Here is a 27,778-nt window from a genome sequence, read left to right as displayed (position 1 = left end):
CGGCCGTCGGTCCTCGGCGCGCCCGGGGTCTCAGGCACCCGGCGGGGCTCTGCCCGCGGCTCGCGGCGTCGGGGGTGGGCAAGGGCGCCCTGGCCGGCCGCTCCGTACGGCGACATGGCGCGCCGAGCCCGTCCGTACGGCAAGATGGCCGCGCCTGCGGGTCCGAGCGCACCGCGGGCTGACGCGCTCGCCCCAATGCCTCGCTGGCCGCCTGCTCCTGCTTCCAGAGCCCTGGCAGGTCGCTGCTGGGACCCTCGCAGCGCGTGCAGAAGGCCGCCGGGGTGCCGAGCGCACTAGTCGGGCCTTTCGTGCCGGGCCCCGCCGTACGTCAAGATGGCGGTCGGCGCTCTTCCGTGCACACTTCCGGCCCCGCCCGCGCCTCGGATTGGCCCTGGCGGCGGCCCGTCGCGTCGCGCTGCGGTCCCGTCGGAGCGACGCGGCGCTCAGTCGGCGGCCGGAGTGGGAAGATGGACGCAGGTAAGGGCCTGCCGGGGCGTTGGGGACCCGCGGCCGGCGCTCGCCGGGCTCCTCGGTCGCTGGGGACTCTCCCTGCGCGGGCTGAGCGCGGGGCTGCGGCTGGGAGGGTGCGGAGCGGGCGGGGCGGCGTCGGCGGGGAGGTCGGCTCGGATCTGACAGCCCCGTGTTGCGGGTCTCGGCGCGTCCCCGGTCCGCCCGCAGCGCCCGGGCAGCGGCCTGGCAGGCCCAAGGCCGGCTCGGACGAGAAGGGGCAGCGCGGCGCCCGAGCGGGAGCGAGGGGCCGGGCGCGTCTGGTCGCTCGGGCGGAGCCGGGTCCTGAAACGGGGGTCGTGGGAAGCCGCTGCCTCCGCCCGCGGGGAGTTACGAGGCATAAATGTTAACTTTTGTGAAGTTCTGTGGATAGGCCGGAGGCGAGAGACAGACCGACACTCACGGTACCCGCGCCTTGTTTTAGTTTTCAATTCAGGAACCAATCGATTCTTTTTTCTGCGGTTGTAAACAGAAAAGTGAAGTCATCCCACCCTATCTTAGTTTATTGAGGCCCTAATTTCAAAGTGGGGGTGGGAGGATGTGTGTACACGCACGTACACATGCGAACATACATACAGGTATATATAGGGGTTTCCGCCTAGCTCATCGTGCTTCTCCTCAGATTTTGCTAGCAAGATATTTTGGATCTTTTTCCAGTAGCCTTGAAAGCATTTTTACCCAGACACTCTTTTTCATCCCACAGAAATTTCAATTTTTTCATTTCTGTAAGGGGTGCTTTGACTTCAGATACCTGCCTCCCCAAGGAAGACTTTCATGGGGGTTCATTCCACCTGTCACATTGTTTCTGCTTCGTTTTCCTTTTCCTGGTAGCTGTACCATGGATTTCCTGAAATCTCCCTGCAAAGTAGATGCGAATTGCCAGTATTGACATGATTTGTGGCAGCTGCTCACTTAAATGTGTGGTGGCTGGAGGAAACAGTAGCCCTGACTCCCAAAAGAGCCTGTTAACCACACATATTTTTTTGTGTAGTTCATATAAGAAATAAAAAGTATGTATTAGACACTTTTGTACAGTTTGCTGGGGCATGGGGTGGGGAAGGAATAGGATTACTTGCGCTCTATCTTTGAAGTTGTTTCTGCTTGACATCTAAAGTCGTTCACATGAGAGACTTGGTTAAGGTGGAAAACAGTTTAATTGTCGGACATGTTACCTTTAATGTGAAAATTGCTATGTTAAAGTTAGGAGTAGCCATATGATACTTTAATGGAACCCTGCAGGCTGCTTCAAAGTAGGAAAGGTGTTTTCATTTGAAGGCTTGTGTTGATGCTGATAAAAATATGTCGTATTTGTAGGGTGTGGTGGGGTGTTTTCTTCTGGCTTGATGCTTACGTCATTTTAGGGATAGTAAATGATCCACTCTCCCATGATTACTGTGGTCCTTACTAAGTCTGCCTTCTCTGACCAAGTGTTAAGGGATTCCTGGTTGTTTTCATAGTCATTCACTCAATAAACTACATTTATTGTATGGGAGGTTTGTGTTGGGCATTGTTCTAGACCCCAGGGCTAGAGCAGTGAGCAAAGTCGCGGAGAACCATGCTCTGCCTGATGTTCCAGACGTGACCCCAGCCGCATGGGTCAGGTGGAAGAGTAATGCGGGCTAAGCAGGGTGGTTGGAGCTGGAGCCAGGATGGCCTGGGGAGGTGTCACTGCAGAAGGAAGTTTGACTAAGACTCGGAAGCAGTGCAGAAGGTAGGTGGCCGGCAAGGAGCAGCAGGTAGACCATGTGGCCGAAGCTCCGCAGGTGGGCGGAGAAGCCGCAGCTGGAAGCAGAGAGAAGACTTGAACCCAGCTGTGGCTGGGTTGTGGTGAGGACTCGGCCAGATGTTTATCCCGAAGGAGACGGGGATCCTCCGGAGGTTTGAGAGGAGGTGTAAAGAGACTGGGGTGAGTTTAACAGGCTCACTCTGGCTGGTCTGTTGAGAATGTGCTGCAGAAGGGCAGGGCAGCAGCAGGAGGCCAGTTAGGAGGCTGCTGCGGTAAGCTGGGCCAGATGCCCGGAGAGGAGGCTGAATTCTGGTTGTGTTGAAGGTGGAGATGATAGGGTTGTGTACAGGTGGGAAGTGGTGAGAGGGGGGGATGGAGAGGAAGGAGTTACAGAGGTGCAGGTGTGGTAGTATATGCCTGAGCTCAGAAGCTAGATGGGGAACACCTGGGGATATCCTGCCTCATGGGAATCTGTTGGGAGTCAGTTCTGTACATGTTGATATGAGGTGCCTGTCAGATACTCATGTTGTGATATCCCAGGAGCCTTGTGTCCATGAGCCTGGAGCTGAGGGAGTAGACTTGGTCTGTGAGAGCAGGGGTCAGGAACCTATGGCTCGCGAGCCAGATGTGGCTCTTTTGATGGCTGCATCTGGCTCGCAGACAAATCTTTAATAAAAAAAAATAGCATTAAAAATATAAAACATTCTCATGTATTACAATCCATTCATTTCCTACCGCTCATGTTCATAGTTGTGGGTGGCTGGAGCCAATCACAGCTGTCCTCCGGGACAACACCAAATTTTTTTTTTTTTTTTTTTCTTCATTTTTCTGAAGCTGGAAACAGGGAGAGACAGTCAGACAGACTCCCGCATGCGCCCGACCGGGATCCACCCGGCACGCCCACCAGGGGCGACGCTCTGCCCACCAGGGGGCGATGCTCTGCCCATCCTGGGGGTCGCCATGTTGCGACCAGAGCCACTCTAGCGCCTGGGGCAGAGGCCACAGAGCCATCCCCAGCGCATGGGCCATCTTTGCTCCAATGGAGCCTTGGCTGCGGGAGGGGAAGAGAGAGACTGAGAGGGAAAGCGCAGCGGAGGGGTGGAGAAGCAAATGGGCGCTTCTCCTGTGTGCCCTGGCCGGGAATCGAACCCGGGTCCTCCGCACGCTAGGCCGACGCTCTACCGCTGAGCCAACCGGCCAGGGCAACACCAAATTTTTATTGGATAATGCATAACCTACACGGGTCATTGTATGGCTTTCACGGAATTACATTGTAAAATATGTGGCGTTCATGGCTCCCTCAGCCAAAAAGATTCCCGACCCCTGTCCTAGAGGTACATGTGTGTGTAAGGCCACTTTGGATGAGGTCACTGAAGGTCTGAGTGTGGAAAGGAAGAGAAGGAGCTAGGAAGGGGTGGTGGTGGCCCACGGCTACTGCCACACAGAGGTCCAGAAAACACCAGGCAGACAGCAGGCTGGCCGTATTCTTCACTGAGCCTCCAGCACTATCCATCAAAATGTGCTCCCGGTTCAAGGAACTGGCAGGTGCAATGCTTAAATGGCCACTGTCTGTTCCTTGAAGACTGAGTGGTGTCTTATGCTTGTTTATCTAGTGCTCCAGTGTGTCTAGCACGTACATGGTTGGTAATTGAAGAAGCAGAACTTGCATTAATAACTTGCACATTTGTGTACTGTGAACTTCAGTCATAGAGTTTGTGTACCCAGTCTGTTAGTATAAGTTGTCAGTGAATGAGAAGGACTGCTCATGGCAGGGCAGTGAGGATTAATGTGGACATTCTGTCCTCTGTTTATTGGTGCAGAGCTTTCGAATTTCCTGGTGTTGCTCAAGTTCCCAGTTGGGTCCCTCCCCTCCCCTCCCCTCCCCTCCCCTCCCCTCCCCTCCCCTCCCCTCCCCTCCCCTCCCCTCCCCTCCCCTCCCTTTCCCCTCCCCCTCTCCATTCCCCCCTCCCCCCTTCCCCTCCCCTCCCCTTTTTCTTTTCATTCAGAACTGAACCACCAGCATCTTCATATAAAATATTTTGAATTTAAGAAAATAACTACTTGCAAACCCATTATCTTTTTTTTTCTTTTGTGGCAGAGACAGGGAGAGTCAGAGAGAGGGTCAGATAGGGACAGACAGGAAGGGAGAGAGATGAGAAACATCAATTCTTCGTTGCGGTTCCTTAGTTGTTCATTGATTGATTTCTCATATGTGCCTTGACCGGGGGGGGGGGGGGGGGGGCTACAGCAGACCGAGTGACCCCTTGCTCAAGCCAGTGACCTTGGACTCAAGCTGGTGAGCCTTGCTTAAACCAGATGAGCCCATGTTCAAGCTGGTGACCTCGGGGTCTCGTACCTGGGTCCTTCCGCATCCCAGTCCAACGCTCTATCCACTGCACCACCGCCTGGTCAGGTGCAAACCCATTTTCTTAAACAAGCATCTTCTAAAGGAAAGGGGGGCCCTTCCTTTTGATTTTATTTTTAAAGGATAACTTTTCAGAATGCAGAAGTTTTTTGGGGAAATATCTTTGAAACATGATCCATGTGGTAAGTTCTTGAAGAAATCTAATGATGTTCTGTGGTTATCCCTGGTTGAATGAAAGTGTGATTGGTGCCAAGTGCAGACAAGTTAGTTACATTACTTTAACACAATTTTCAGTTTTTCTATCAAGTTAATAATATTAAGTTGAAATTTTTTTCTAGTGGAGTTACTATTTCTGTTTAAGGGCTTTCCACATCGTCTTCCAGGTATGATCAGGGATATCCCAGGGAAAATGTGGAAAATCAGGCCTCAGGTATTCAGATGGGGAAAGTGCTCTCAAAGAGCCACCTGACCTGTGGTGGCGCAGTGGATAAAGCATCGACCTGGAAATGCTGAGGTCGCCGGTTCGAAACCCTGGGCTTGCCTGGTCAAGGCACATATGGGAGTTGATGCTTCCAGCTCCTCTCCCCTTTCTCTCTCTCTGTCTCTCCTCTCTAAAATGAATAAATAAAATTTTTTTAAAAAAGAAAAAATATATCAAAGAGCCTTTTCATAAGGTAGATGATGCCTCTCCATCTGGCTGCTTCTGTGTATCATCTTATCTCAAATTAAAGTTGACATCAGGAAGTCCTTTTAGCTCAGGAGGTAAGGGACAGCTTCATAAACAAAATGACATTGCATGGAAAGAGGGTGATATTATAATGCAGCTGTGAACTGAGATGAGGGGCCATCTCTGGGACGCAGGTGGAGGCCTCTGGTCCGAGAGCAGAGTCCACACGAGACCTGAAAAGATACAGATAGGAGTGGGGTTTAGAGAAGTCATGTGTTACACAGCTAGCAAGTGAGCTCTGTCTCCAGAAACAAATCTTCATAGAAATTAGGAGGTTGAGCATTAGAAGTATTACTTAGAAAATCTCCTTTTTCCGTTCGAAAGTCAGATCTAGAAGGCCTGGGAGAGGGGGTCTTGTCCAGGCACCTCTGTCGTGCAGAGTGAGTTGTGAGCGTGCCTGGCCTGTGGCATGTCAGGCGTCAGGCAGGTTGGTCCTGCCCCCAGTGCAGGTGGGACAGAGCCACCGATGCCAGTCAGGACTTTGCAGTGGCTGTTCAGGGACGAGAGGTGCTTCACCTGCTTCTCTGGTGGGAATTGCTGTAGGTCTGGGGGCATTTCGTGCAAGTGTTCCAGGGAGAAAGCTTGCAGGCATTGGGTGAGCCTATGCAGTGGCAGACGGCTGGCTTCTGCTCTCGCAGTCCTGTCTGTGTGAGGACGTGTGTTATCCTGGATTCGGTGGGACTGAAGTAATTCACGTTTCTGCGGTGCATTGTGTGAGGTGTATCTCACCCATCGCGGGAAGTCCCAGAGCATCCATGTAGAGATGTGCTTACTGTTGCCCAACACGGGTCACAGCTTTTTTATTTATTTTAATTTATTGATTGACTTTAGGAAGAGCAAGACAGAAACATCGATCTGTTCCTGTCATACCCTGACCAGGGAGCAAACCCACAACCTTCGCATATGGGGACTATGCTCTAACCAACCAAGCAATCGGCCAGGGAAGCTTTCACATTTATTAACTTGTTTTTCCTCACACAAGCCTTGAGGAAAGCACAACCGTTCCCATTTTACCAGTGAGAAAACTGAGGCACAGGAAAGCCACTGACTTGGGGTCACGGGACTGATTAGGATGGCCTGGGCTTCTGGCTCTGCACTGGGGGAGTTTTTTCAGCAGGTGTGACAATAGATGCCTTCTGCACGTGGTGTCCTCCAGGGCACAGAGGCTATGATGCTTCCCATCATGAGAGGGACACGTTAATGTCCTATTCTGGGGGCAGATGTGACACACAAGTTCATCTGGGTGAGAGGGGTCAGAGGCCTGGATGTTTGCCTAGACAGGACAGGCAGTGAAGCGAGAGATGGGGATACGGGATGGGAGCCTCCTTAGGGACCCTGTAGGCATGTGTGCTGTTGCTGTGTGCTCCTGTTTGCTGACAAGCGCTGGGGTTGCCTCCTGGGGGTGGACTCCCTGCAGGAGTCTCGTCTCTTTGCATTTGGCTCATACAATAAAGAATCTGAGGCTACACAACCCATAATTTTCTTAGGGTAGAAAATTTAGGGATGTCTTTTAACCTAATAGAACACCTCTCACTACCTTTCCTCTGAAGCTGGCTTCGTAGCCTATAAAGTTTGCTCATAAAGCTAAGAAATATGCTTGCTTTGTGTTTTGCTGCTGCAATGAGGAAACTCCTAAACTTCAAAGCTGCTCTAAGCCTTGTCACCACTGCCTCCCCTTTAGAAGGAGCCTTTCCCTTCTTTTCCAAGTGAGAGGAGGGGAGATAGACTCCTGCACGCACCCCATCTGGGCCCTTGCTAGCAACTGAGCTATTTTTAGCGCCTGAGGCAGAGGCTCCATGGAGCCATCCTCAGCGCTTGCGGTCAGTGTGCTCGAACCAGTCAAGCCATGGCTGTGGGAGGGAAGAAAGAGAAGGGGGAGGGGAGGAGAATCAGATGGGCACTTCTGTGTGCCTTGCCTGGGAATTGAACCCAGGACATCCACATGCTGGGCCGGTGCTTTACCACTGAGCCAGCTAGCCAGGTGCTTTACCACTGAGCCAGCCAGCCAGGTGCTTTACCACTGAGCCAACCCTTTCCCTTCCTTGTCATCATTTTTTTCATATTGGAAGCTAGGTATCTGAGGAGTGACACTGCACACTTATCGAGAGTGGCGTGATTTTTTGACATGTGCCACCGTCACAGAGGAGCTGCTCTCGCAGAGCGCTCAGAGCTCTCCGGCGTTCTAGGAGTGTGTGTCTTCAGTCCACAGTGCTGCCCTGGGAGGCCTCAGACATCAGCGGAGTGTTCCAGCTCCAGCAGGATGAGAATTACTGTTGATGGAAATCCCACAGGTGTCATTAGCACGCTTCTTCCTTGAGAGTAAACTGTGGCTTTGAGTCCACATACTGGTGAAGGCCTGGAGGTCACAGATGACAGTGAGTGCTGAAGATATGGAGGGACTTCAGGGACAGCAGAGATGTGTGGTCTTTTCACTTCCTTGAGAGGATGGACTTTTCATTCATTCCAACTGAGCTTTCGTAATCATGTACAACAATAACTAATCTTATGTAAAAAAAAAAGGCAAATAAACTTGATGTTATGTTTTGCATTCCCCTCACTGAGCACCTTGGTTGACATTGAATGTAGACACATGGACACAGGAGATGTGAGAGAGGAGTGAGGCTCCAGCATCTGCTGTTATGCCAGGACCCTCTGGGCAGCACGGCTTGCTCTGGGGGCACAGGACTCCTGGGACCCTGGAAAGGCAGAGCTGGGTCTGGGCTCCTGACGGCCACGCACACCGGCCGTGTGTGGCTGCGGGTCTGATGGTTCAGCATGTGGCTTTTCTGGCTCTGTTTTGGGTACTTACCTGTGCATTGGTTCAGGCTCTGATGTAGCGAAATGCTTGCCCTTGAGCACACAGTCCTTGTCCCTGTTGATGCTGCTGACCTTGGAGCCCTTCTCTCGGTCTCCTAAGCACCTCCTGGAGAGGGTCCTCGGACACTTCGTGCCTGTGCAGTGAGGGCATCTTGTTATTTTCCCTGTTCTATGAGTGAGGGAATTTCCACCCAGAGAGATTACGTCAGCGCCCCAAGAACCTGCAACCTGTGGGTGCTTGGCCATCAGGCGCCAGAGCCAGCACTCTGCCCCTGACCCCCTGCGGTGTGCACAGCACAGAAGGACCAACAGGGTGGTGGTGGGAAGCAGGTGCATATGCTGCAGAACTGGTGAGACACAAGACACAGGTGGAGTGGTGACCTTGAGGACTGACTACTGACCGTCTCATTGAGAAGAGTACAATGAAGAAACCCCTGGTGTCCTGTGGCCTCGTCTGTGCAGAAAAACCGCTGGGAAGACATTTGTTGCTGAGTATGAGGCTGCAGATAATTTCTTACACGATATTTTTGTAGTCTTTTTTTTTTTTGGTATCTTTCCGAAGTTAGAAGTGGAGAGGCAGGCAGACAAGACTCCCTCATGCGCCCGACCGGGATCTACCCGGCATGCCCACCAGGGGGCGATGCTAGGCCCATCTGGGGAGTTGCTCTGTTGCGACCAGAGCCATTCTAGCGCCTGGGGCAGAGGCCAAGGAGCCATCCTCAGTGCCCGGGCACCTTTGCTCCAATGGAACCTTGACTGCAGGAGGGGAAGAGAGAGACAGAGAGGAAGGAGAGGGGAAGGTGTGGAGAAGCAGATGGGCGCTTCTCCTGTGTGCCCTGGCCGGGAATCGAACCCGGGACTCCTGCACGCTGGGCTGACGCTCTACCACTGAGCCAACCAGCCAGGGCCCTGTCTCATTTCTTATGGAAGCAACACAGAGTAAGATGAACTTCTGGTCTTGTTAGGTCAGTAGGCAGACCTCATGCTCTGCACACAGTATCTTCCTTAGGAAGTGGGGCGTTGCCAGCAGAAGCTGGTGTCTGTGCCCATCTGGTAGCATCGTTGAAGTGAAAGCAGGCTTCTGGCCTTGATATCCAGGCCTTTTGGCACTAGGGCTTCAGGGGACTTTTCTCTCCCTTTCTGATTCCTGGGCTCCTACCCAGGGGTTTGTGCCCTGCCCCTAAGGAATCTGCAGTGGGCTGGAATCCCCCGTTGTCCGGGGATGTGCTCCCAGCTGCCGTCTGGGGAGCCAGGGTGGCTGTGGAAACTCACTCCTGTCAGCCTTGCCTCCCGTGCACACAAAGATAAGGGTGTGGCTCCATTGTACTTTTATCTGTCAGGTTTTAAACATTTTAAGTTTAAAACGTGTTTAAATTGAATGGCTTTTTGTTTTTGTTTTGTTTTTACTTTTTCTCCCCTGGGCCTGGCCCACAGTTGGCCTCTCACCCTCATTTCTATGGGCACTGACTCGGGTTTGGACTCTTTTTTTTTTTTTGGCCCTCCTACTCGTGGAGGCTAGCGTCCCGCGGGGGTGGGGGGCCGGGGTGGGCGCCCGGCTCCAAGTCCCTCGTGCACGTCACCATCACCGACTGCCTCGGGCTTTGACTCTTAAAGGCTCAGGAAGCGGGTGGCAGGTCCCACACCTTGTCCCCACAGATCCCCACACATTAGAGAACCACTGCCTAGACACATTTGTTTGTTCCATCAGTAGTGGTGATTGCTGGGTGGCTGTGAGACACATGGGTTTTTTATATGGAAATGTGATAATTTAATACCATTTTGTGAAGTTATAAAAATTTGATCAGTATATGCCTTTCGTTTCAATAGCTACCCTGACCTATGACACTCTCCGATTTGCTGAGTTTGAAGATTTCCCAGAGACCTCGGAGCCTGTTTGGATACTGGGTAGAAAATACAGCGTTTGCACAGGTATCAGCCGCCTGGGAGCCACTGTGCTCTTAGTGCTCATCTCCAACTGTTGTGTGGTGGTAACGGTTATCTGCTAGCCTCCTGTAACGTGCGACCTGACACTTAAGGCTGTGTGCCTGTTTTTTTCTCCTCAAACATTCTCCAGAAAAGGACGAAATCTTATCCGATGTGGCGTCCAGACTGTGGTTTACGTACAGGAAGAACTTCCCAGCCATTGGTGAGTACTGTTGTTGTATTGTGTGATGAAGTGTGCACATTTAGGAGGAGACAGATTGATGAGTAGGAAGGCTTGGACGTGCCCACTGCTGGTTACTTCCCAGCCATTGGTGAGTACTGTTGTTGTATTGTGTGATGAAGTGTGCACATTTAGGAGGAGACAGACTGATGAGTAGGAAGGCTTGGACGTGCCCACTGCTGGTCACTCCACGTTCGTCCTCAGGGCAACCCCTCAGAGGGAAGCAGGTGTCTCCCCTGAGTTGTGGCAGAGCTAGATTCCACACCCAGGGCTTCTGAAGGCAGTGGCTTTCCAACCACCAGCCCCCCTTTATTACTGGGCCTACAGTCAGTGAAAGTGTAGGACGGTGGACTGTGAAGCGTGAGTTGTTTCAGAGGCTGTATTTGGATTATAGGTCTGAGTGTTGTCCTAGGTCAGGGTTGTAGGTCCACGGTGGCTGGAGGCTGTTGCTCTGTCCATCATTTCTCTGTTATGTTCTGCTCTTATTGTGGGAGCGCTGAAGGGCAGCACCAGCTTGGCCTGGCCTTGCCAGTCAGAAAACCTGAGACCAGAGGTTCAAGGCCTGGAGGCTACACCTCAGTGCCTGGTCCTGATTCAGTTCCTCTCCAAGATGTGGTGGTTTCTTCTGTTCTCCAGTGAGTGGGCGTAACATAGCCACATGCTTGATGTTCAGGACACTGACATTTAGGGACGTGAGACCAGGTTAATAATGAAGAACGTGATTTTTCAGGTGCACTGTCTTCTGGTTGCACACTTACTCTGAGGCTGGTCTGCTCAGCTCTGGGTGCAGGGAGTGAGTCGCCCACCCACTAGTTGAAGCGTGTTGTGTGGAGATAGGAGGGACAGTGCTGTCCTACAGGTCAGATGTCTGAGCACAGGGAAGGAGGACAGTGCTGTCCTACAGGTCAGATGTCTGAGCACAGGGAGGGAGGACAGGCTAGAGAGGAGCCTTGTGTTGTTTGACACAGTTGTTGAGGAGGAGGTAGGCTGTCCCAGTTCTGAAGGCCAGAATGGTGTTTCCTCCCTTAGCCCCTTGGACATGGCTTGTTGGTATGGGGGCGGGGGGCTGACAGGTACCATGCTGGTGCCTTCTCTGATCCCACGCCTGCCCCAAGAGGTGGGCTTTGTCCCTGCATGCCTGGGCGGGGCTCCGGAGGCTGGGAAGTGAGGCTGTAGCCCATGTGGTCTGGACCCTGCCTCTGCTTCTTTACTGCCAGCAAGCCTGAGTCTTGCTGATGGTTGGGACGTCAGGACATTTCCTGTATGTCCAGGCCTATCTCACCTTACACGTGCTACTATGTACCCAGGGTCAGAGTCTGAGACTGCGTGCTGGCGAGTGGACAGGGTGTGGACAGGTGGAGGGCATGCTGAGGCCCGCCCCCTCCCAGCACTGACCCCCTTCCTGTTCTCCTGTCTGTGTGCTGATGACTCACAGGGGCAGCATCTCCCGGTGCGGTCCAGATAGTCCTGCTTCTCTGTGACCTCTTCACATACTTTGCCCATTTGAGAGGGTTTGTTAGAGGACATTTCACTTCCCAGCATGGATCCTGGGCATCACCAGGTTCTAGGTCATGCGTGTTGCCGAGATGGCGCTGACGCCTGCAGCACAGAGTGACCAGCGTGCTCTGGTGGCTGCCCCCTGACGGCGAGTCTGCTCTCTCTCCCCACACAACAGGGGGGACCGGCCCCACCTCGGACACGGGCTGGGGCTGCATGCTTCGCTGCGGACAGATGATCTTTGCCCAGGCCCTGCTGTGCCGGCACTTGGGCCGAGGTGAGTCGTGCCGGGAACAGTGACATTCTCAGGAAGCAAGGACTGTGGCTGAGATTCTGTAAAACAGATAAAATTCAGGGTTTTTTTTAGTAATGACCACTGGTTTTCACTGATTTTTAAAAAGTGACTTTAAAGAATGCTGATAAATGTTTGTCTTTCAGAAGTTCTCTTTAAACCCCTGAAACTATTGTTTGCTTTCTCTATGGATTTGTATTGATGGGTCGGCGTCTTTGGAATCCTAGGGAATTTGGCTTTTAACTTGAGCAGGCTTCAGAGCAGTTTGGATGCCGTCTGTGTCTTGTGTGTTTCATAATGCAATGGTGTCTTTCTCACACTTGATAAAACTGCACTCTGCCCCTGTCTCCTCTAGACTGGAGGTGGACGCAGCGAAAGAGGCAGCCAGAGAGCTACTTCCACGTCCTCAATGCATTCATCGACAGGAAGGACAGTTACTACTCCATCCACCAGATAGGTGGGCAGAGACAGGGTGCCCACCTCTTGGCTGTTTAGAGGGGCAGCAAGTCGTGGCGTTCCTGAGAGCTTTGCTGGATTATGTTGTGTATAGCGTGAGGCCTGTCACCACTGTGGGCTGCTGGGGGTGGGCCAGGCTGCTCTATGAAAATGTCACAGCACCTGTGAAAATCGGACTTGGTCAGGGAGTCGGAATGCTCTTTTGTTTTAAGCAAGTCCAACTTTTGAGCATCATCTTCTCAGTTGTAGAAGGAAGTAAAATACAGCTCTGAATTCAGAGTCATTTATTTCCTGACCCTGCTTCTCATTGAAGGACTGGAATCTTGGCCCTTAATGAAAGACACACCTGGAGGCGGCATTTGTCCGTTTTGGAGAAAGTGCCCTGGTGCCCATCAGTTCATGCTGGAGGCAGGTTTGGGCCTGCCCCTCCAGGCTTCCTTTAAGTGTTCATCATGCCACATGCCACCAGGACCAGCCTCTTCTAAGAGGCAGGGGGAGGAGGGTTGGGGTTGGGGTCAGGACATACGTGTCACTAATCAGGTCTGTTTCCTGCAGCACAAATGGGAGTTGGCGAGGGCAAGTCCATTGGCCAGTGGTACGGGCCCAACACGGTCGCCCAGGTTCTCAAGTATGTACGAGCTCTGTCCCTGCTGTTTCTTTGGGGAGTGTGTGCCTAGCCGTGCCTGGGGCGTGCAGACTCTCCTGGGGCTGCTGCTGAAGGACAGAAGCTTCTCTGACTCTTCAGGGCCTTCAGGAGTGTCCTCAGGTGGTCATCACTTCCTGTGAATCAGAAATTTAGTTTTCCAGTAGAATGAATACCATGATCCAGGTTGTGCCCTTTGCTCGGGCTTTTGTTCTGTATCTGTGGGTGGACCCGTCTGCCATGGTGGTCTGATGGTTGGGGAGCTTGAAACTGGTTGGGAACGGCAGCACTTTGGTGGGGAGGGCAGCCCCCTGTGCAGCCACTATGGGGCTCTGCTTCTCTTCTGCCTGGCTTCCCTTTCCTTGAAGCCTCTGTCTCCAGCCTTGTCCTCGCCTCTGCCTCCCTTCTTGTCTACCTGCCTGCTCTCTGCCCCATGGGAGGCTCCCACAGGGCCCCACACGGCCTTCCTGGAACTGCCCTTCTCTTCCCTCCTCGTAGTGGACAGCTGTTGTATCCACCCAGCTGTCCTTGTCAGGTTCCTTGGGTTCCTCCAGGACACTTCCTTTGTGTACACGTCCATGTCCAGCTGGCCCCCAAGCCTGCCACTTCTCCTTACCCAGCTCCCTCAATTACTCAGCCCTTGTACATTCCCTGTAGGGTCCTGGGCCCAGTGATGCGTGCCTTGGAAGCATCGTCCACGTGCATGATCGACCAGTGTGGTCAGCCTGTGTGGTCTGTGTGAGCTCTTCCTGTCTTGCACTGCTCACTGATACCTCCCTTCCCACTGCTGCCTTGAAGCAGCCCCATCAAGGTCACCATCAACCCTTTCATGTTTGAAGGCTGAGTTTTTGCCCCAACGTGGCCATCCAGTAAGCACCCCTTGGCACAGGCACTTACTATTTCTGGAAACCTGGGCCACAGGGCCATGCTGTCTGGTCCTTCTGTCCTTCCGGTCGGCTCAGCCTCTGTTGCTGACCCTCCTCCCCGCCCGCGAGCACTTTGGGTCTTGTCTTGGTCCTGCGGCTGCTTCTGTTTGCACTGTCCACACCCAGCTCTAGCTGTTTTCTGCTCCCAGCTCCCAGAGTCACATTCCTAGTGGTGACTGGCATGTCAAGATGCTCACTCATCACTCTGGATGTCCAAGAGGCATGTGGACCCAATAGCCAGAACCCCAAACTGACCCTACCAGACTTTCTTCTGCATGGAAGGCAGCTTCCTTCCTGGCTCTCAGGCCGCACACAGGGATCATGCTGGGCTCTTCTTTCTCAACACACCCATCCAGTCTCTCCTGACTGGGGTGCTTTGCCTCTCTGTGCTCACCCTGGTCCACGGCCGTCTCCCACCTCCTCGTTGGTCCTCCTTCTTTTTGCCGCCCCGGAGTCTCTTCATATAGTAGCAGAAGTCATCTTCACCTGTGTAGGTCGGCCACCCATCCCTCTTCTCAGCACATCCCCAGCTTCCCAGGTGACTGCTCAGAAGCTACAGGTGTGGGCCTGGCTGCCCTGCGCCCTCCCTGGCACACCCACTCAGGCCCTTTGCGTGTGCTGTGCTTTGCATCCGGGCCTTCCTGTGCCACTCTGGTTGCTCCTCTGCTGCCCCTGCTTTGTTCTCTGAGGCGCTGAACCTTATGGGGTTTCTTCTTTCTTGCCTGCCTCCCCCTGGAATGTCTGTCGGGGCTTTGTCCCTGGCAGGTCAGTGCGTTCTCAGCACGGGAGGGAGGCAGTCCTGCAAGGGCTGTCCTGGCACCCCATCTGGCCTTGCCCCCAGAGGGGCTTTGTGTGGCCTCCCTGGTGCCTCCCACCCCTGTCCCCAGATGCAGCAGGTCCTCCTTCGCGTGGGAGCCTCTCTCCACTGCACCCGAGAGTAGCTCGCATGCCTCTCCCCCATTAGGCTTCTGGTGGCAGAGTCTGCCCCTCTTCTAGCACTGAGGGCTGTGGCCACTGCTCCTCCTGTCGTTTATAGCTGGAACCTCAGCTCTGCGTGTCTGGGGGGAAGAGGGGAGCAGAAGGAAGGTGCTGGGGAAGTGAGGGGCCAGGGCCCACCTCAGGTTGGTGAAGCCTGCGGTACCGACCTAGCTCGTGTTGTTTCCCACTTAGGAGTGCCCGTTAGACTAGGACATGCCACCGAGAGGCTCCTGTGCAGGGACTTCCTCTCTGCCAAGGGCAGCTGGGGGTTATGGAAGGAGCACTGGGCTTCAGGGGAAGAAACAGGCCCCAGCCTCAGCTTTATTTCCGCTGGGCACGGTTGTCTCTGAGCCTCGGTGTTCCTCGTTTGGGAAATGCTGTCCTCTCGGTGTCCTGCAGAGCTGAGCTGTCCCTGAATTGTGAAAGCTGATTGGCCTGTCCTCCCCTTTCTGATAGGAAGCTTGCTGTCTTCGACACGTGGAGCGCCCTGGCCGTCCACATAGCAATGGACAACACGGTGGTGATGGAGGAGATCAGTAAGTGACGAGGGAGCAGGGTCGGGACTGAAGGGACTGAGGGAGCAGGCGCTGAGCACATGTCCCCGCTGGGCTCACAGGGGCCTTGCCTGGAGGTGGGGACTGTGCGTCCTGCAGAACAGCTGGGTCCCGACCAGGGGCCAGAGGAACCCACGTTTCCTTACAGAGAGGACTAGGCCAAGGGGAGGGCCTGGATTCTCTCCACAGCTGGGTTGCTTAGGGCCCCACATGGCTTTTGTGCCGTTGTTAAGGCACGCTGGGTTGAGCTGCATTTGTACAGGTGTTCATGTGCACAATGTACCGCCAAAGGAGGCAAGAAAAACTTTCCGACTCAGCCATCTCAGGCTGCGGCATGACCTGAAGCAGGGATAGAGCTCCATCTCTTTTGGGAGGATCCCCTGGAAACCTGAAGGAGTTGGGCACACTGATGTTTTAGTCCAGAGGAGGCTGAGGGCTGTTTGGCAGATAGCCTGTCATGAACAAGTTTTGAGCTCGCAATTTATGTCCTGTTAATCACCCAGGCTAACAGAGCTCTCTTTATCTTTAAGGCCTTATTAAATTTTTACTCAGCAGCACCAATTCCCAGTGAACTTACCAAGGCAGCCTCAACCCCAATTTTATTGAAGTTCCACATATAGATTGTTGCCTGACTCTAGTTTTACAAAAGGGAGAACACTTTGTGCTACATCATCTGCAAATATACAGATTTGCAGGGCAACATTGATGTTTAGAAGCAGGTCTTGCACACCTGACTGGTGGTATAGAGCAGTGGTCCCCAATCCCCGGGCCACGGACTGGTACTGGTCCTCAGAGAAAGAATCAATAACTTACATTGCCTGACCTGTGGTGGCGCAATGGATAAAGCGTTGACCTGGAATGCCGAGGTTCCCGGTTCAAAACCCTGGGCTTGCCCGGTCAAGGCACATATGGGAGTTGAAGCTTCCTGCTCCTTCCCCCTTCTCTCTCTCTCTCTCTCTCTCTCTCCTTTAAAATAAATAAATAAATTAAAATAAATAAATTAAAAAAAAAACTTACATTATTTCTGTTTTATTTATATTTAAGTCTGAACGATGTTTTATTTTTTAAAAATGACCAGATTCCCTCTGTTACATCCGTCTAAGACACTCTTGACGCTTGTCTCCGTCACGTGATACATTTATCTGTCCCACCCTAAAGGCCGGCTCGTGAAAATATTTTCTGATGTTAAACCGGTCCGTGGCCCAAAAAAGGTTGGGGACCACTGGTATAGAGCATGGCCAGAAGTGGACCACAAATGTACATTGGCTTAGAGGTGTTGCTTCCCTGCTTGCTGGGCAGTGGGGCCCCACCCTGGGCTACTGTCTGCATAGGACTAGGGAGCTGGGGTTATCACTTCTTAGTAAAAAGCACAGTTTCTGCAGTTCCTAGCATTCTGCAGAGGCCTATCAGCCATTTATTGCTGATGGAGTCACACTTTGTAAGCTTAGTAGGTGGTAGGAAGTCACTGAGTCTAAGGAGACAGCAGATTGGAAAAAATTGTCTGGCAGTGAGTACAGGTGACATGGGTGAATGCAGATTGAATACAGGTGTATTCAGAAAAGGTGTGGGGTGAAGAATCTGATAGTAGAAATAGAAGTGATTGTGTGGTTTGAAACAGCAGGAAGGAAGCCAGGGTGACAGAAGAAGGAACCATAGATGGAAGAAGAGTTAAGTCTTAAGAGCTAAAGAACCCGGAACTTTAAAAATCAAGAATATGTAAAATATGCGTGTTCCTGGTGACATTTCCAAATTGTAAAAATGAAGAGAAACTTTTATAAGCATCCAAATAAGGCCCTGGCTGGTTGGCTCAGTGTTAGAGCTTCAGCCCGGCATTTGAATGTCCCAGGTTTGATTCCTGGTCAGGGCACACAGGAGAATCAACCATCTGCTTCTCTACTACTCCCCCTCCCCCTCTCTTTCTCTCTCTCCCCTTTCCCCCACAGCCATGGCTTGATTGATTCAAGCAAGTTGGCCACAGTTGCTGAGGATGGCTTGTGGTCTCTGCCTCAGGTGCTGAAAATAGCTTGGTTGCCAAGCAACAGAACAATGCTTCAGATGGGCAGGGCATGGCCCCTTGGGGGCTTGCCAGGTGGATCCTGGTTGGGGTGCATGCAGCAATCTGTCTCCGCCTCCCCTCTTCTCACTTAATAAAAAGAGAAAGAGAGACCTGACCAGGTGGTGGCACAGTGGATAGAGCATCAGCCTGGGATGCTGAGGACCCAGGTTCAAAACTCTGAGATCGCTGACTTGAGTGCAGGCTCACCAGCTTGAGTACGGAATTATGAACATGACCCCCAAGGTTGCTGGCTTGAGCAAGGGGTCACTGACTCAGCTGAAGCCCCCCAGTCAAGGCACATATGAGAAAGCAATCAATGAACAATTAAAGTGCCGCAACAAGTTGATGCTTCTCATCTTTCTCCCTTCCTGTCCGTCTGTTTCTGCCTGTTCCTCTGTCTCTTTCACTAAAAAAAAAGAAAGAAAAGAGGAAAGAAATAAGTTGCCTAAATGTTTGTTTTGTTTTGTTTTGTATTTTTCTGAAGCTGGAAACGGGGAGAGACAGACAGACTCCCGCATGCGCCCAACCGGGATCCACCCGGCACGCCCACCAGGGGCGTCGCTCTGCCACAACCAGATCCACTCTAGCACCTAGGGCAGAGGCCAAGGAGCCATCCCCAGCGCCCGGGCCATCTTTGCTCCAATGGAGCCTTGGCTGCGGGAGGGGAAGAGAGAGACAGAGAGGAAGGGGGGGGATGGAGAAGCAAATGGGCGCTTCTCCTATGTGCCCTGGCCGGGAATCAAACCCGGGTCCCCCGCACGCCAGGCCGACGCTCAGTTGCCTAAACATTTTGAAGAAGCTATTTCTTGGTGTTGTTGCTGGGTGTGGGGTCACAGGAGGTTGGGGACTTGGTCAGTTCTGCACCTGGCCAGGCTGGTTGCTCCGTGACGCCTGTTGTAGGGTGGCTTTTTGAGGGGCACATCAGTGTGTTCTTGCACTATTTTTTGTGTATGCTTTATTTCACAATAAAAATGTTTAATTGAACTCACATAGAGAATGTTTGGTTCTTTTTTCTCTGTGGGCAGCAGGGTTCATCTGAAGGTTTATTTCCCAAGGCTGAGTTGTGTTTCAGACACTTGGTTTTTGTGTGCCCTGTTTATATATCTGTTTCTTTTGGGCGAACTTGTCCCTACTTCTTTTTAGCCCATAAAAGCACGTCTCCCTTTTTCAGGAAGAGTGTGCAAGAGCAGCCTTCCATGTGTGGGGGCCACTGCATTTCCTGCAGACTCCCAAGGGCACTGCAATGGACTCCCTGCAGGAGCCGAGGTCACCAACAGGCCGTCCCTGTGGAGACCTCTGGTGCTTCTCATCCCCCTGCGCCTGGGGCTCACGGACATCAACGAGGCCTACGTGGAGACACTGAAGGTGGGTCTGTGCTGGGTCCTCTTGCTGACCAGTGGGGGGATTGAAATACTGCTTTGTTGTTAGTATCCAAGGTGTCATGAAGAGGAGCCACAAAAGAATGAGGCAGCAACAATACCCAAGTGGAAGACCCCAGTCTCTAGGATTGAGGTGCCTTGGAGAGCTCAGTTATCCAATTTATTAAGCAGAAACATGACATCATGCGTGAGAAACTTAAGCTGAATACAGTGTATAATTTTATTACTTAGTTTTGCAAAACTGATTAGATTGAGACATAACACCACACCATCTGCTGTCTGATTCCTGACCTGCAGAAAGCTCCAGCAGGGCCAAGCTTCGCGTCCTTGAGGCCTTCCCTGGATGCACGCAACTGCCTTCAGTCATGTGTGCTTGGTCTCGACCTTCACTTCCTCAGGGTGGGAATGGAAAGTCACTCAGTGCTTTGGCTTTCCTCCAACATCTCCCCCCCCCTTTTTTTTTTTTTAATTTTTTTAATTTTTTAATTTTTTACTCATTTTAGAAAGGAGGGGGGGGAGAGAGAGAAGGAAGGAGGAGCAGGAAGCATCAACTCCCATATGGGCCTTGACCAGGCAAGCCCAGGGTTTCGAACCGGCGACCTCAGCATTTCCAGGTCGATGCTTTATCCACTGCGCCACCACAGGTCAGGCCTCCCCCCTTTTCTTTAACTCATTCTGCAACATCATGCTGTACAAGGAGGCTCGTCCTGCCGAACAACACAAGTCGCTTCTGCTCTTTCTCCAGACTAAGCAAATACAAAAACATAAAACAGCAATGACAATGTGCTTATTGTAGAAGCTCCTAACAGTTGTAAATGTTTAACAGGGTTTAGTTCAGATAATCTATCAGCAATATTACTTAATAAAGGTGTACTAGAAGGCAATTTCAATCTTTCTCTAAAAGTGTCATATATATCTTATTGCAGTTGTTTGTCTATGCATCTGAACAGGGATCCAGATTCCTGTTCTGGCTTTAAGTATATACACAGAATCAACAGATTAATTATAATTAATAGAGAAATTGAGACATGTATAAAAAGAACAATTCACACAGGTAATGAGATTAATTGATTCATTCCAGAACACAGGACCAATCATGAACATATAAGGTAGACATACACAAGTCTGAAAGGTCCACCCTTGTCATATATATAGAATAAGGTGATGTGACCCATTCTGTATAGTAGATAACCAACCCTGTGATCTTATCTTTAAGCAATGATGTCCTGCACCTATACAAACGAGTGATCTATCTGAGCCCACAGTATAATTTGATGTAACCAGTCCTTCAGGCCTTAAGGGTCCACGGCTGTCAAATGGTCCTGGAAGCCAAACAGAATTATTAACATAAACAGAAAAGGGGGGTGTTTTTTCAATTAAAAAGTCTATTTAAAGGAAGATTAGGAATATAAGCCCATTAAGAATAGTTAGTTCCCCTTACTGTTACAGACACAACAACCAATATTGCCAAAAACAGAGTTAAGGATATTTCTGGAGTCTTAGTTCCAATTAAACATTATCTGCCTTCTGGGTAAGTTTTCTCAGTTGCCCCCAAGTAGGGGGTTCAGCTTTTTGTGTTGGGGTTGTCTTCATCTTCACTTCTCTGATAACCTTTGGCTCTAGGCTTAGTCATTTCCTCTTCTGGCGGCTCAAAGATGTCAGATCTCTCTTTTACTTCTGACTCATGCCGAGGCTTCAATCTTCTGGAAGGTATCCACTGGTCTCCTATATCTGTGGAAATAAGAGCAAATCCTCGCCCCCTATTTTGCCCACATTGCTGTTGTAAATCAGCAAACTGTCCCTGTCCAATAATATTAACAGGAGGGTTAGCGTTAGCATTCCGATTAGCTTGAATACAAGCCTGATCCTCCCACCAAGTCATAAATTGTAAATATTCCGCTCTTGAAAGAACAGTCCAAGCTAACATCTCCCAACAACAGAAGGAGGAGGCGGAGGCCAATTATCTTGGTCAGTTTTGAAAGAGTTAGTACTATGTCGAACCTCCACGTCAGAAAGTTTAGACTAATTCAAAAAGTCGCTCCTTTGCAGGATGTGGCCTGACAAGCAGCCAACTGCCTGCAGCAGCTTGAGACAAATTCTTGAAATGACATATTAGGGCCCTGCTTAATTTTGCTCAATTCCTTTGTTTCACAGACCTGAGCACATCTTTACACACAAACAAGACAATTTACAGCACAGAAACACAAGTATAACAACTGATTAATCCTAATACTTGAATGACTGACTTCTAACTTCGAATATACCTTACAATGCACTAACCAAATTAGAAAGTTTTAAGGATCCACATTCCGTTCAGTTTAAATTTAAATGAGTGCTCCTTATATAAGAGCCAGCATTTCCAATTTTTTTTTTTTTTTTTTTTTTTTTGGCGAGAGAGAAAGAGACAAGAAGGGAGAGAGATGAGAAGCATCAACTCATAGTTGTGGCACCTTAGTTATTCATTGACTGCTTTTTTTTTTTTTTTTTTTTTTTTTTTTTTAACAGAGGCAGAGATAGAGAGGGACAGACAGACAGGAACGGAGAGAGATGAGAAGCATCAATCATCAGTTTCTCGTTGCGCGTTGCGACTTCTTAGTTGTTCATTGATTGCTTTCTCACATGTGCCTTGACTGTGGGCCTTCAGCAGACCGAGTCACCCCCTGCTGGAGCCAGCGACCTTGGGTCCAAGCTGGTGAACTCTTTTGCTCAAGCCAGATGAGCCCGCGCTCAAGCTGGTGACCTCGGGGTCTCGAACCTGGGTCCTTCCGCATCCCAGTCCGACGCTCTATCCACTGCGCCACCACCTGGTCAGGCCATTTCCAATTTTTGAACTTAATTCAGGCCTTAAAAATCACATTTTAAACAAAATCAAACAAAAACTAAACAGAAACTAGAATCTTAGAGAAACCCAGGATTTCAGAGCACAGTCAGACTAGACAGATGCCTGCCTGGTCTCGGCATCTTCTGACAGAGACTAAGGATGGATAGGACCAATCAAAATCTCTGAGAAAAAAACGGCCGCTGACAGATTTTGTAATCGGATCCATCAGGAGTCCCCTGTCTAAATTTCCAGGCAAAAAATAAGAAAGAAACAAAATGATGGTTCAGATGATTGTATCTAAAACATTAAAGAAAATCAGACCATAACAGGAAAAGCTGTAACCTTCCTTATACCTGAGTCTCCTGTCCATTCTCAAATTCTATAGCTGCTGCAACTGGCAGTTCAGGTTGACCATGCCGAGACCTCTCCTCCACCCCAATTCCAGCTGAGCGGCAAACTAAGTAAGTTCTGATAACCCACTGCCATCGGACCAGCCTTTTAAAGGAATGAGTTCTCCACTCTGATGAGCTCTCTGGTGAGACTTCATTACTAATGTCCACTGTCGTAAATTAAGTAAATTTTTTCCTGTGGGGGTAAACCAATAACAATGCCTTCTAACTAAATACCATAGTTCCTCTAAACTTGCTTTCTTTGACTTCGGAACTATGTAACAACATCTTAAGCAACTGTGAATAGGAAATAGGCATAGGCTTCATAGTCACTTGATGGGGAATTCCCATTGCTCCACTGACTTACCAGTCCCCACAAATCCCTCTGGCTCCCTTGTGCTGAAAACCAAGCAGTCTCAGACTTATTTCTTCCTCACGGTCCTTGTTCGGGCACCATTTGTTGTTGGTATTCAGGGTTTCATGAAAAGGAGCTGCAAAGGAATGAGGCAGTGACAATACTCAAGTGGAGGACCCCAATCTCTAGGATTGAGGTGTCTTGGAGAGATCAGCTATCCAATTTATTAAGGAGAAACATGACATCATGCATGAAAACTAACAAGCAGAATACAGTGTGTAATTTTATTTAGTTTTGCAAAACTGATTAGACTGGCCTCAGTGTGCAGGCCCCTCGCCATACTTCCCTGCCTCCCTCCCAGGGCTCTCACGTCACCTTCCTCGGCCCGCCTCCTGCAGAGCTCCTGAGCCCACGCCACATGATTCTCATCCTCCTTCCTGAGTGAGCCCTTGGGGGCTCGATTCAGAGGTGTAGGCCTCCTGCTCGCATGCACTCAGCAGCCCCCTCTCCCTTCCTCCTGCAGGGCTGAGCCCACGCCACATGATTCTCATCCTCCTTCCTGAGTGAGCCCTTGGGGGCTCGATTCAGAGGTGTAGGCCTCCTGCTCGCATGCACTCAGCAGCCCCCTCTCCCTTCCTCCTGCAGGGCTGTTTCATGATGCCTCAGTCCCTGGGAGTGATTGGAGGGAAGCCCAACAGTGCCCACTACTTCATCGGCTATGTGGGTGAGTGCTGGGTCCCAGCGATGCTCCAGTCAGCTGGAAGGCAAAGGAGGGAGTCCTCTTCAGGGCACCTTCCCAGCACAGCACCCCCCACACACCTAGAGATGGCTTGGCCCAGGGCCACCCGTGGCACAGCTGCCTGTCCCCACCTGGGCAGTGGTGCCTCCCAAGTGCCTGCCTGTCCCCCCCCCCCCGTCTCCTGCCCAGTGTCTCCCTACCTGGCCCGTCCAGTGGGCTGGGTTGCAGTGTGGCAGGTCAGAAACAGGACCCGCCTGCTCCTTTTCTGCTGACTTCTGTGTCGTCTTGTTCAGGTGAGGAGCTCATCTACCTGGACCCCCATACAACGCAGCCAGCAGTGGAGTTTACTGACAGCTGCTCTATTCCGGACGAGAGCTTCCACTGCCAGCACCCCCCGAGCAGGATGAGTATCGGGGAGCTCGACCCATCCATCGCTGTGGTGCGTCGCCCATTCCAGCCCACCACCCCTGTGACTGCAGGAGCTTGCGGGTACCTGGGTCCTGGTAGCATTTGCTGCTGAGCTGCTTGAGGGAGGCTGGTCAAGGCTGAATCTCAAACCCTCCAACCTGGCCCCAGGGGCATAGGGGGAGGAGACCTGTGTGTCCTGCTAATTATGCTGCCTCATTTCCGTGCCTTAAAAATACGCACAACCGCCTGACCTGTGGTGGCACAGTGGATAAAGTGTCGACCTGGAAATGCTGAGGTCGCCGGTTCGAAACTCTAGGCTTGCCTGGTCAAGGCACATATGGGAGTTGATGCTTCCAGCTCCTACCCCCTTCTCTCTCTCTACCTCTCCTCTCCCCCCCCCCTCTCTTCCTCTCCTCTCTAAAAAATGAATAAATAAATAAAAAATAATACGCACAACCGCCATGACCTGAGGCAGAGCAGAGGGCAGAGGCTCCAGCTATGGATGGAGCCAGTGGAGAGGGGCGAAGGCTAGAGCAGTGAGGACAGTAGCAGGTGCCCTGGGTCTCTGCAGTGGTCCTGGGAATGGAGACCCCTTCAGGCCGTGCCTCTGCAGTGCCAAGTGCAGCCTGGTGCTTGCTGTTGCTTACCACGTATTCATTTCAGGGGTTTTTCTGTAAGACGGAGGATGACTTTAATGACTGGTGCCAGCAGATAAAAAAGGTTGGTAGCAGTCTGTCTGCATGGACAGGATCTCCAGTTTGGCACCCACCTCCCCCCCGTTCCTCCACCAGCGCCCCCTGCACCAGTGTGATCTCTGCTTCTGGCATCGTCCTAGTCGTGATTCGAGGGTGTGGGGGCTGACCCGCTCAGGAGCCTGAGAATGGGGTCTAATTTCTCAGCCTTGTGCTGACAGGGTGCTGGGACAGGGGGTTCCTCGGCTGCCTCCACCTGGGGGTTCCCATCTCAGCCCAAGATGAAGAGCCCTCAGTGTGGAGGCCGCCTCCGCTCTCGTCGGCGTCCTCCTGCCCGCAGTGGTGGTCTGAGGTGGGGCTGCACCCTGGGGGCTGCCTCTCACGGCTCTCTTGCTGACAGCTGTCGCTGCTCGGAGGCGCCCTGCCTATGTTTGAGCTGGTGGAGCAGCAGCCTTCCCACCTGGCCTGCCCCGACGTCCTGAACCTGTCCTTAGGTGAGTCCTAGGCCGCAGGGCCACAGCTCAGGTGCAGGTGGTCCCTGCCTGTCCTGGTGCTCAGGTGTGGTCTGTAGGGAGCTTCTGTTCTTCCCTCCTTGCTTCCCTGTAGGTCTTGTTCCCACTTGATTTTGACCTTTAAGATTTGTGTGAACCCCAGCTGTGGCCAGCAGTCACTTGGTTTGTGTGTGCAATGTGGTTACCACGTGTGGCCACCTGGGCCCGTACGTGTGGACCTGGGTATGCTTCTCAGACTTCCCCGGGTTCAGCATGACCCAGAACATGCTCAGCATTCTGTGACGATGCGTGCTCTGCACACAGTCCACCGTGGGAGCCCGTCCCGGTCTAGCTGACAAGAGCTGCAGGTGGTCTTCATTCCCACCACTCTGTGCTCTGGGCCCAGGCACCGCCTCCTTCGAGCAGACCCTCCACTCCCTCCACACGAACCAAGGATGCAGCACACGAAAACAGGGACTTGGCACTGAAACTGAGAGCTCGTCCAGTTCACGTCTCCATCCGTGCCCAGGAAGACCACTGTGAGGACCACGATGAGCCTGTATCCTGTGTAGTGAAGGTCATGAGGACAACAGAGACGGAGCCGCGGCCCCCCTCTGAAGATCAATGGGGACGATGGAGCCCATTGTCCTGTCTTTGAAAACGACTGAGGACAGTGCAGCCCCCTGTCCCGTTTCTGTGAAGGTCACTGAGGAGACGGAAGAGGACGATGAAGCCCTCTGCCTGACAGAACCACGTGGGGTTGGGTGCCCGCATTGAGACTCGGGATAGATGCCCCATCAGTCCCAGGTGATACAGGGTGGACATTCCTTGGGACTGGTGGTCCTCACCCTCAGCCCTGTCACATTCCTCTGGGTTCTGGCACAAGATGTGTCTGCTTTGCCTCCTCTTCGTAAAAGAGCCTCTGGCCCCTCCTTCCGGCTCCCCTCCCTGCTGGCGAGGCCCCTGGCTGGTTCAGGCCCCTGGCTGGTTCAGGCCTAGAGGCCACACCCTCCACTGGGCAGTCTTGGTGTTCTCTTGCGCCCACTGTAATTTGGCCACCCTGCCGGAGCACCCTCGCCCATCAGGCACAGGAGCAGGGCCAGCTTGGCACACAGGCACCTGTCTCCCGCCCACATCCTGGAATCCATGCACATGTCTGATGGGGTTTGTCTTATTTCTTCTAGATTCTTCTGATGTAGAGCGACTGGAAAGATTCTTTGACTCAGAAGATGAGGACTTCGAAATCTTGTCCCTTTGAAAATCTTAGAGCAAGGGGACATCTCAGTTAACCCTTGCTGGGGGCGCCTGTGAGAGCCCAGCCCAGCCCAGCCTCGGGGCGCTCGGTGCCACGCGTTTCATCCACCCCGCCCGCTGCCTGTGCCCCGGTTGCCTCTGCCCTTGACGGGACTGCACTGTGCTCAAGGCCTCGCTGCGGGAGGAGGACTGCTCAGCCCAGACGCTTCAGGGCCGCGGGAGAGAACCAGGAGCCGCGGCTGTGGGAGCAGCGCAGGGGCCAGGCTCTGAGTGACCGCATCGCCTCCGTCCCGCTTCCTCCAGACCCTCGGTTCTGGGTTTGCTTTGGAATTAAAGTCCTGTTTGAAGTTAATCGACAGACATGCATTTCTGTTGGGACTGTCCCAAGTCCAAGAAGACTGGTGGCCGAGTGAGGCGTGGCCCTGGGAATGGGCCTGTAGCTCCTCTAGGCTGCCCAGTGGGAGATAGGAAGGAGTGACTGCTGGCACCTCCCAGCCTCGGGGAGACGTGGGGCGATGCAGAGACACCACCGTGCGTGTGACTCGCTAGGACACCCTCAGGTAAAGCCGCAGTGGGGTCACGGTCCTCACCGCCTCCTGGTTCTGGCACTTTGAGACACCCATGTGCTGCTGGCTTGTTGTGCCGGCTTCCCCTGGGTGGGCAGTCAGTGGCGGGCAGGTGGGAAGCTGCCCTGGCCTGTGGTCTCAGGCCCATGTGGGGTATGGGGGCACCACAGGCCTAGCGGGCAGAGGCTAAGGGGGCCGTGGAACTGCCCTCCTGGTCACCAAGGCTTCAGATGGTTTGGGGCCAGAGGGTGAAACCCTGTTTATGGTGCAAGACAGGAAGCTCATCACTCATCGCATCACTTGGAGACATTTCCAGACCTTCTCAGCACTGACTAATGGCAGCACCTGCAGCCCTGAACCCTGGCGCTGGTCCCAGGGTGCACGGCTCCCATGCGGGCTTCGGGTCCTGAAGAGTGGCCTCCGTGGGACATGTGGACGGGCCTGGGAGCTCAGGGAGGTGGCTGCCTTCTCCCCAGGGCCTTCCTTGTGGAGCCCCACTCCTCCCTCCACGTCTGCACGTGTGAGGACAGTGGGCAGGGGCCCACCGGGTAGCAGAGGACTTCCCAGCTGACATAAGTTATTTTGCTCTTCCTTCTGTCTCTCCCTTTCTCTGGGGAAGGAGAAAGGCTGGGTGGTCTCCATTCCTTCTGTCAAGTCTCGGAGATGTGCCACCGGCGTGCTGGGCCAGGAGGGCTTGCTATAGCTCCTGCTGTGGAGGGGGTGACAGACCAAAGGGAGCTTTGTCTTAGTGATTTGAAAAGGCTCAGTGAAGAGAGTGCTGTCCATTCTTAGTATAGTCTGCAGTTCTTCATGGCAAATAATAACAGTTTAAATAGAAAACCGTCTGTTGTCTCTGTGTCTTGACCTTCCTGGGTTAGTTGTACATGACAGGATGAGAATGGACGTGTCCTAAGCTCGTGTCCCACGAGTCTTGGTGAGGATTTGTGAACTGTGGCAAAGGCGTCTCCCCCACACT

General features: G+C 52.4%; 1 protein-coding gene across 2 annotated transcripts; it reads left to right on the top strand.

Moving 5' to 3' along the window:
• The first annotated feature begins 410 nt into the window (after nucleotides 1-410).
• ATG4B (autophagy related 4B cysteine peptidase) lies at nucleotides 411-27,642 on the top strand. Of its 2 annotated transcripts, none has more exons than XM_066233709.1 (13): nucleotides 411-477; nucleotides 9,970-10,071; nucleotides 10,217-10,288; nucleotides 11,982-12,080; nucleotides 12,451-12,552; nucleotides 13,107-13,179; nucleotides 15,555-15,634; nucleotides 18,880-19,073; nucleotides 23,298-23,376; nucleotides 23,685-23,830; nucleotides 24,463-24,519; nucleotides 24,892-24,985; nucleotides 26,167-27,642. In XM_066233709.1, the coding sequence occupies exons 1-13, from the start codon at nucleotides 468-470 to the stop codon at nucleotides 26,238-26,240; spliced, it is 1,182 nt and encodes a 393-aa protein (XP_066089806.1). In that variant the 5' UTR covers nucleotides 411-467; the 3' UTR covers nucleotides 26,241-27,642. The 2 variants fall into 2 exon arrangements, with proteins under 2 accessions (XP_066089806.1, XP_066089805.1); XM_066233708.1 differs by lacking the exon at nucleotides 26,167-27,642 and adding an exon at nucleotides 25,389-26,153.
• Nucleotides 27,643-27,778: the final 136 nt, after the last annotated feature.

The sequence above is a fragment of the Saccopteryx bilineata genome, chromosome 5 (assembly GCF_036850765.1).
Source record: "Saccopteryx bilineata isolate mSacBil1 chromosome 5, mSacBil1_pri_phased_curated, whole genome shotgun sequence".
NCBI classification, from domain to species: Eukaryota; Metazoa; Chordata; class Mammalia; order Chiroptera; family Emballonuridae; genus Saccopteryx; species Saccopteryx bilineata.
Note: the sequence above shows the minus strand (reverse complement) of the source record. Positions and strands in the feature narration are given on the sequence as shown.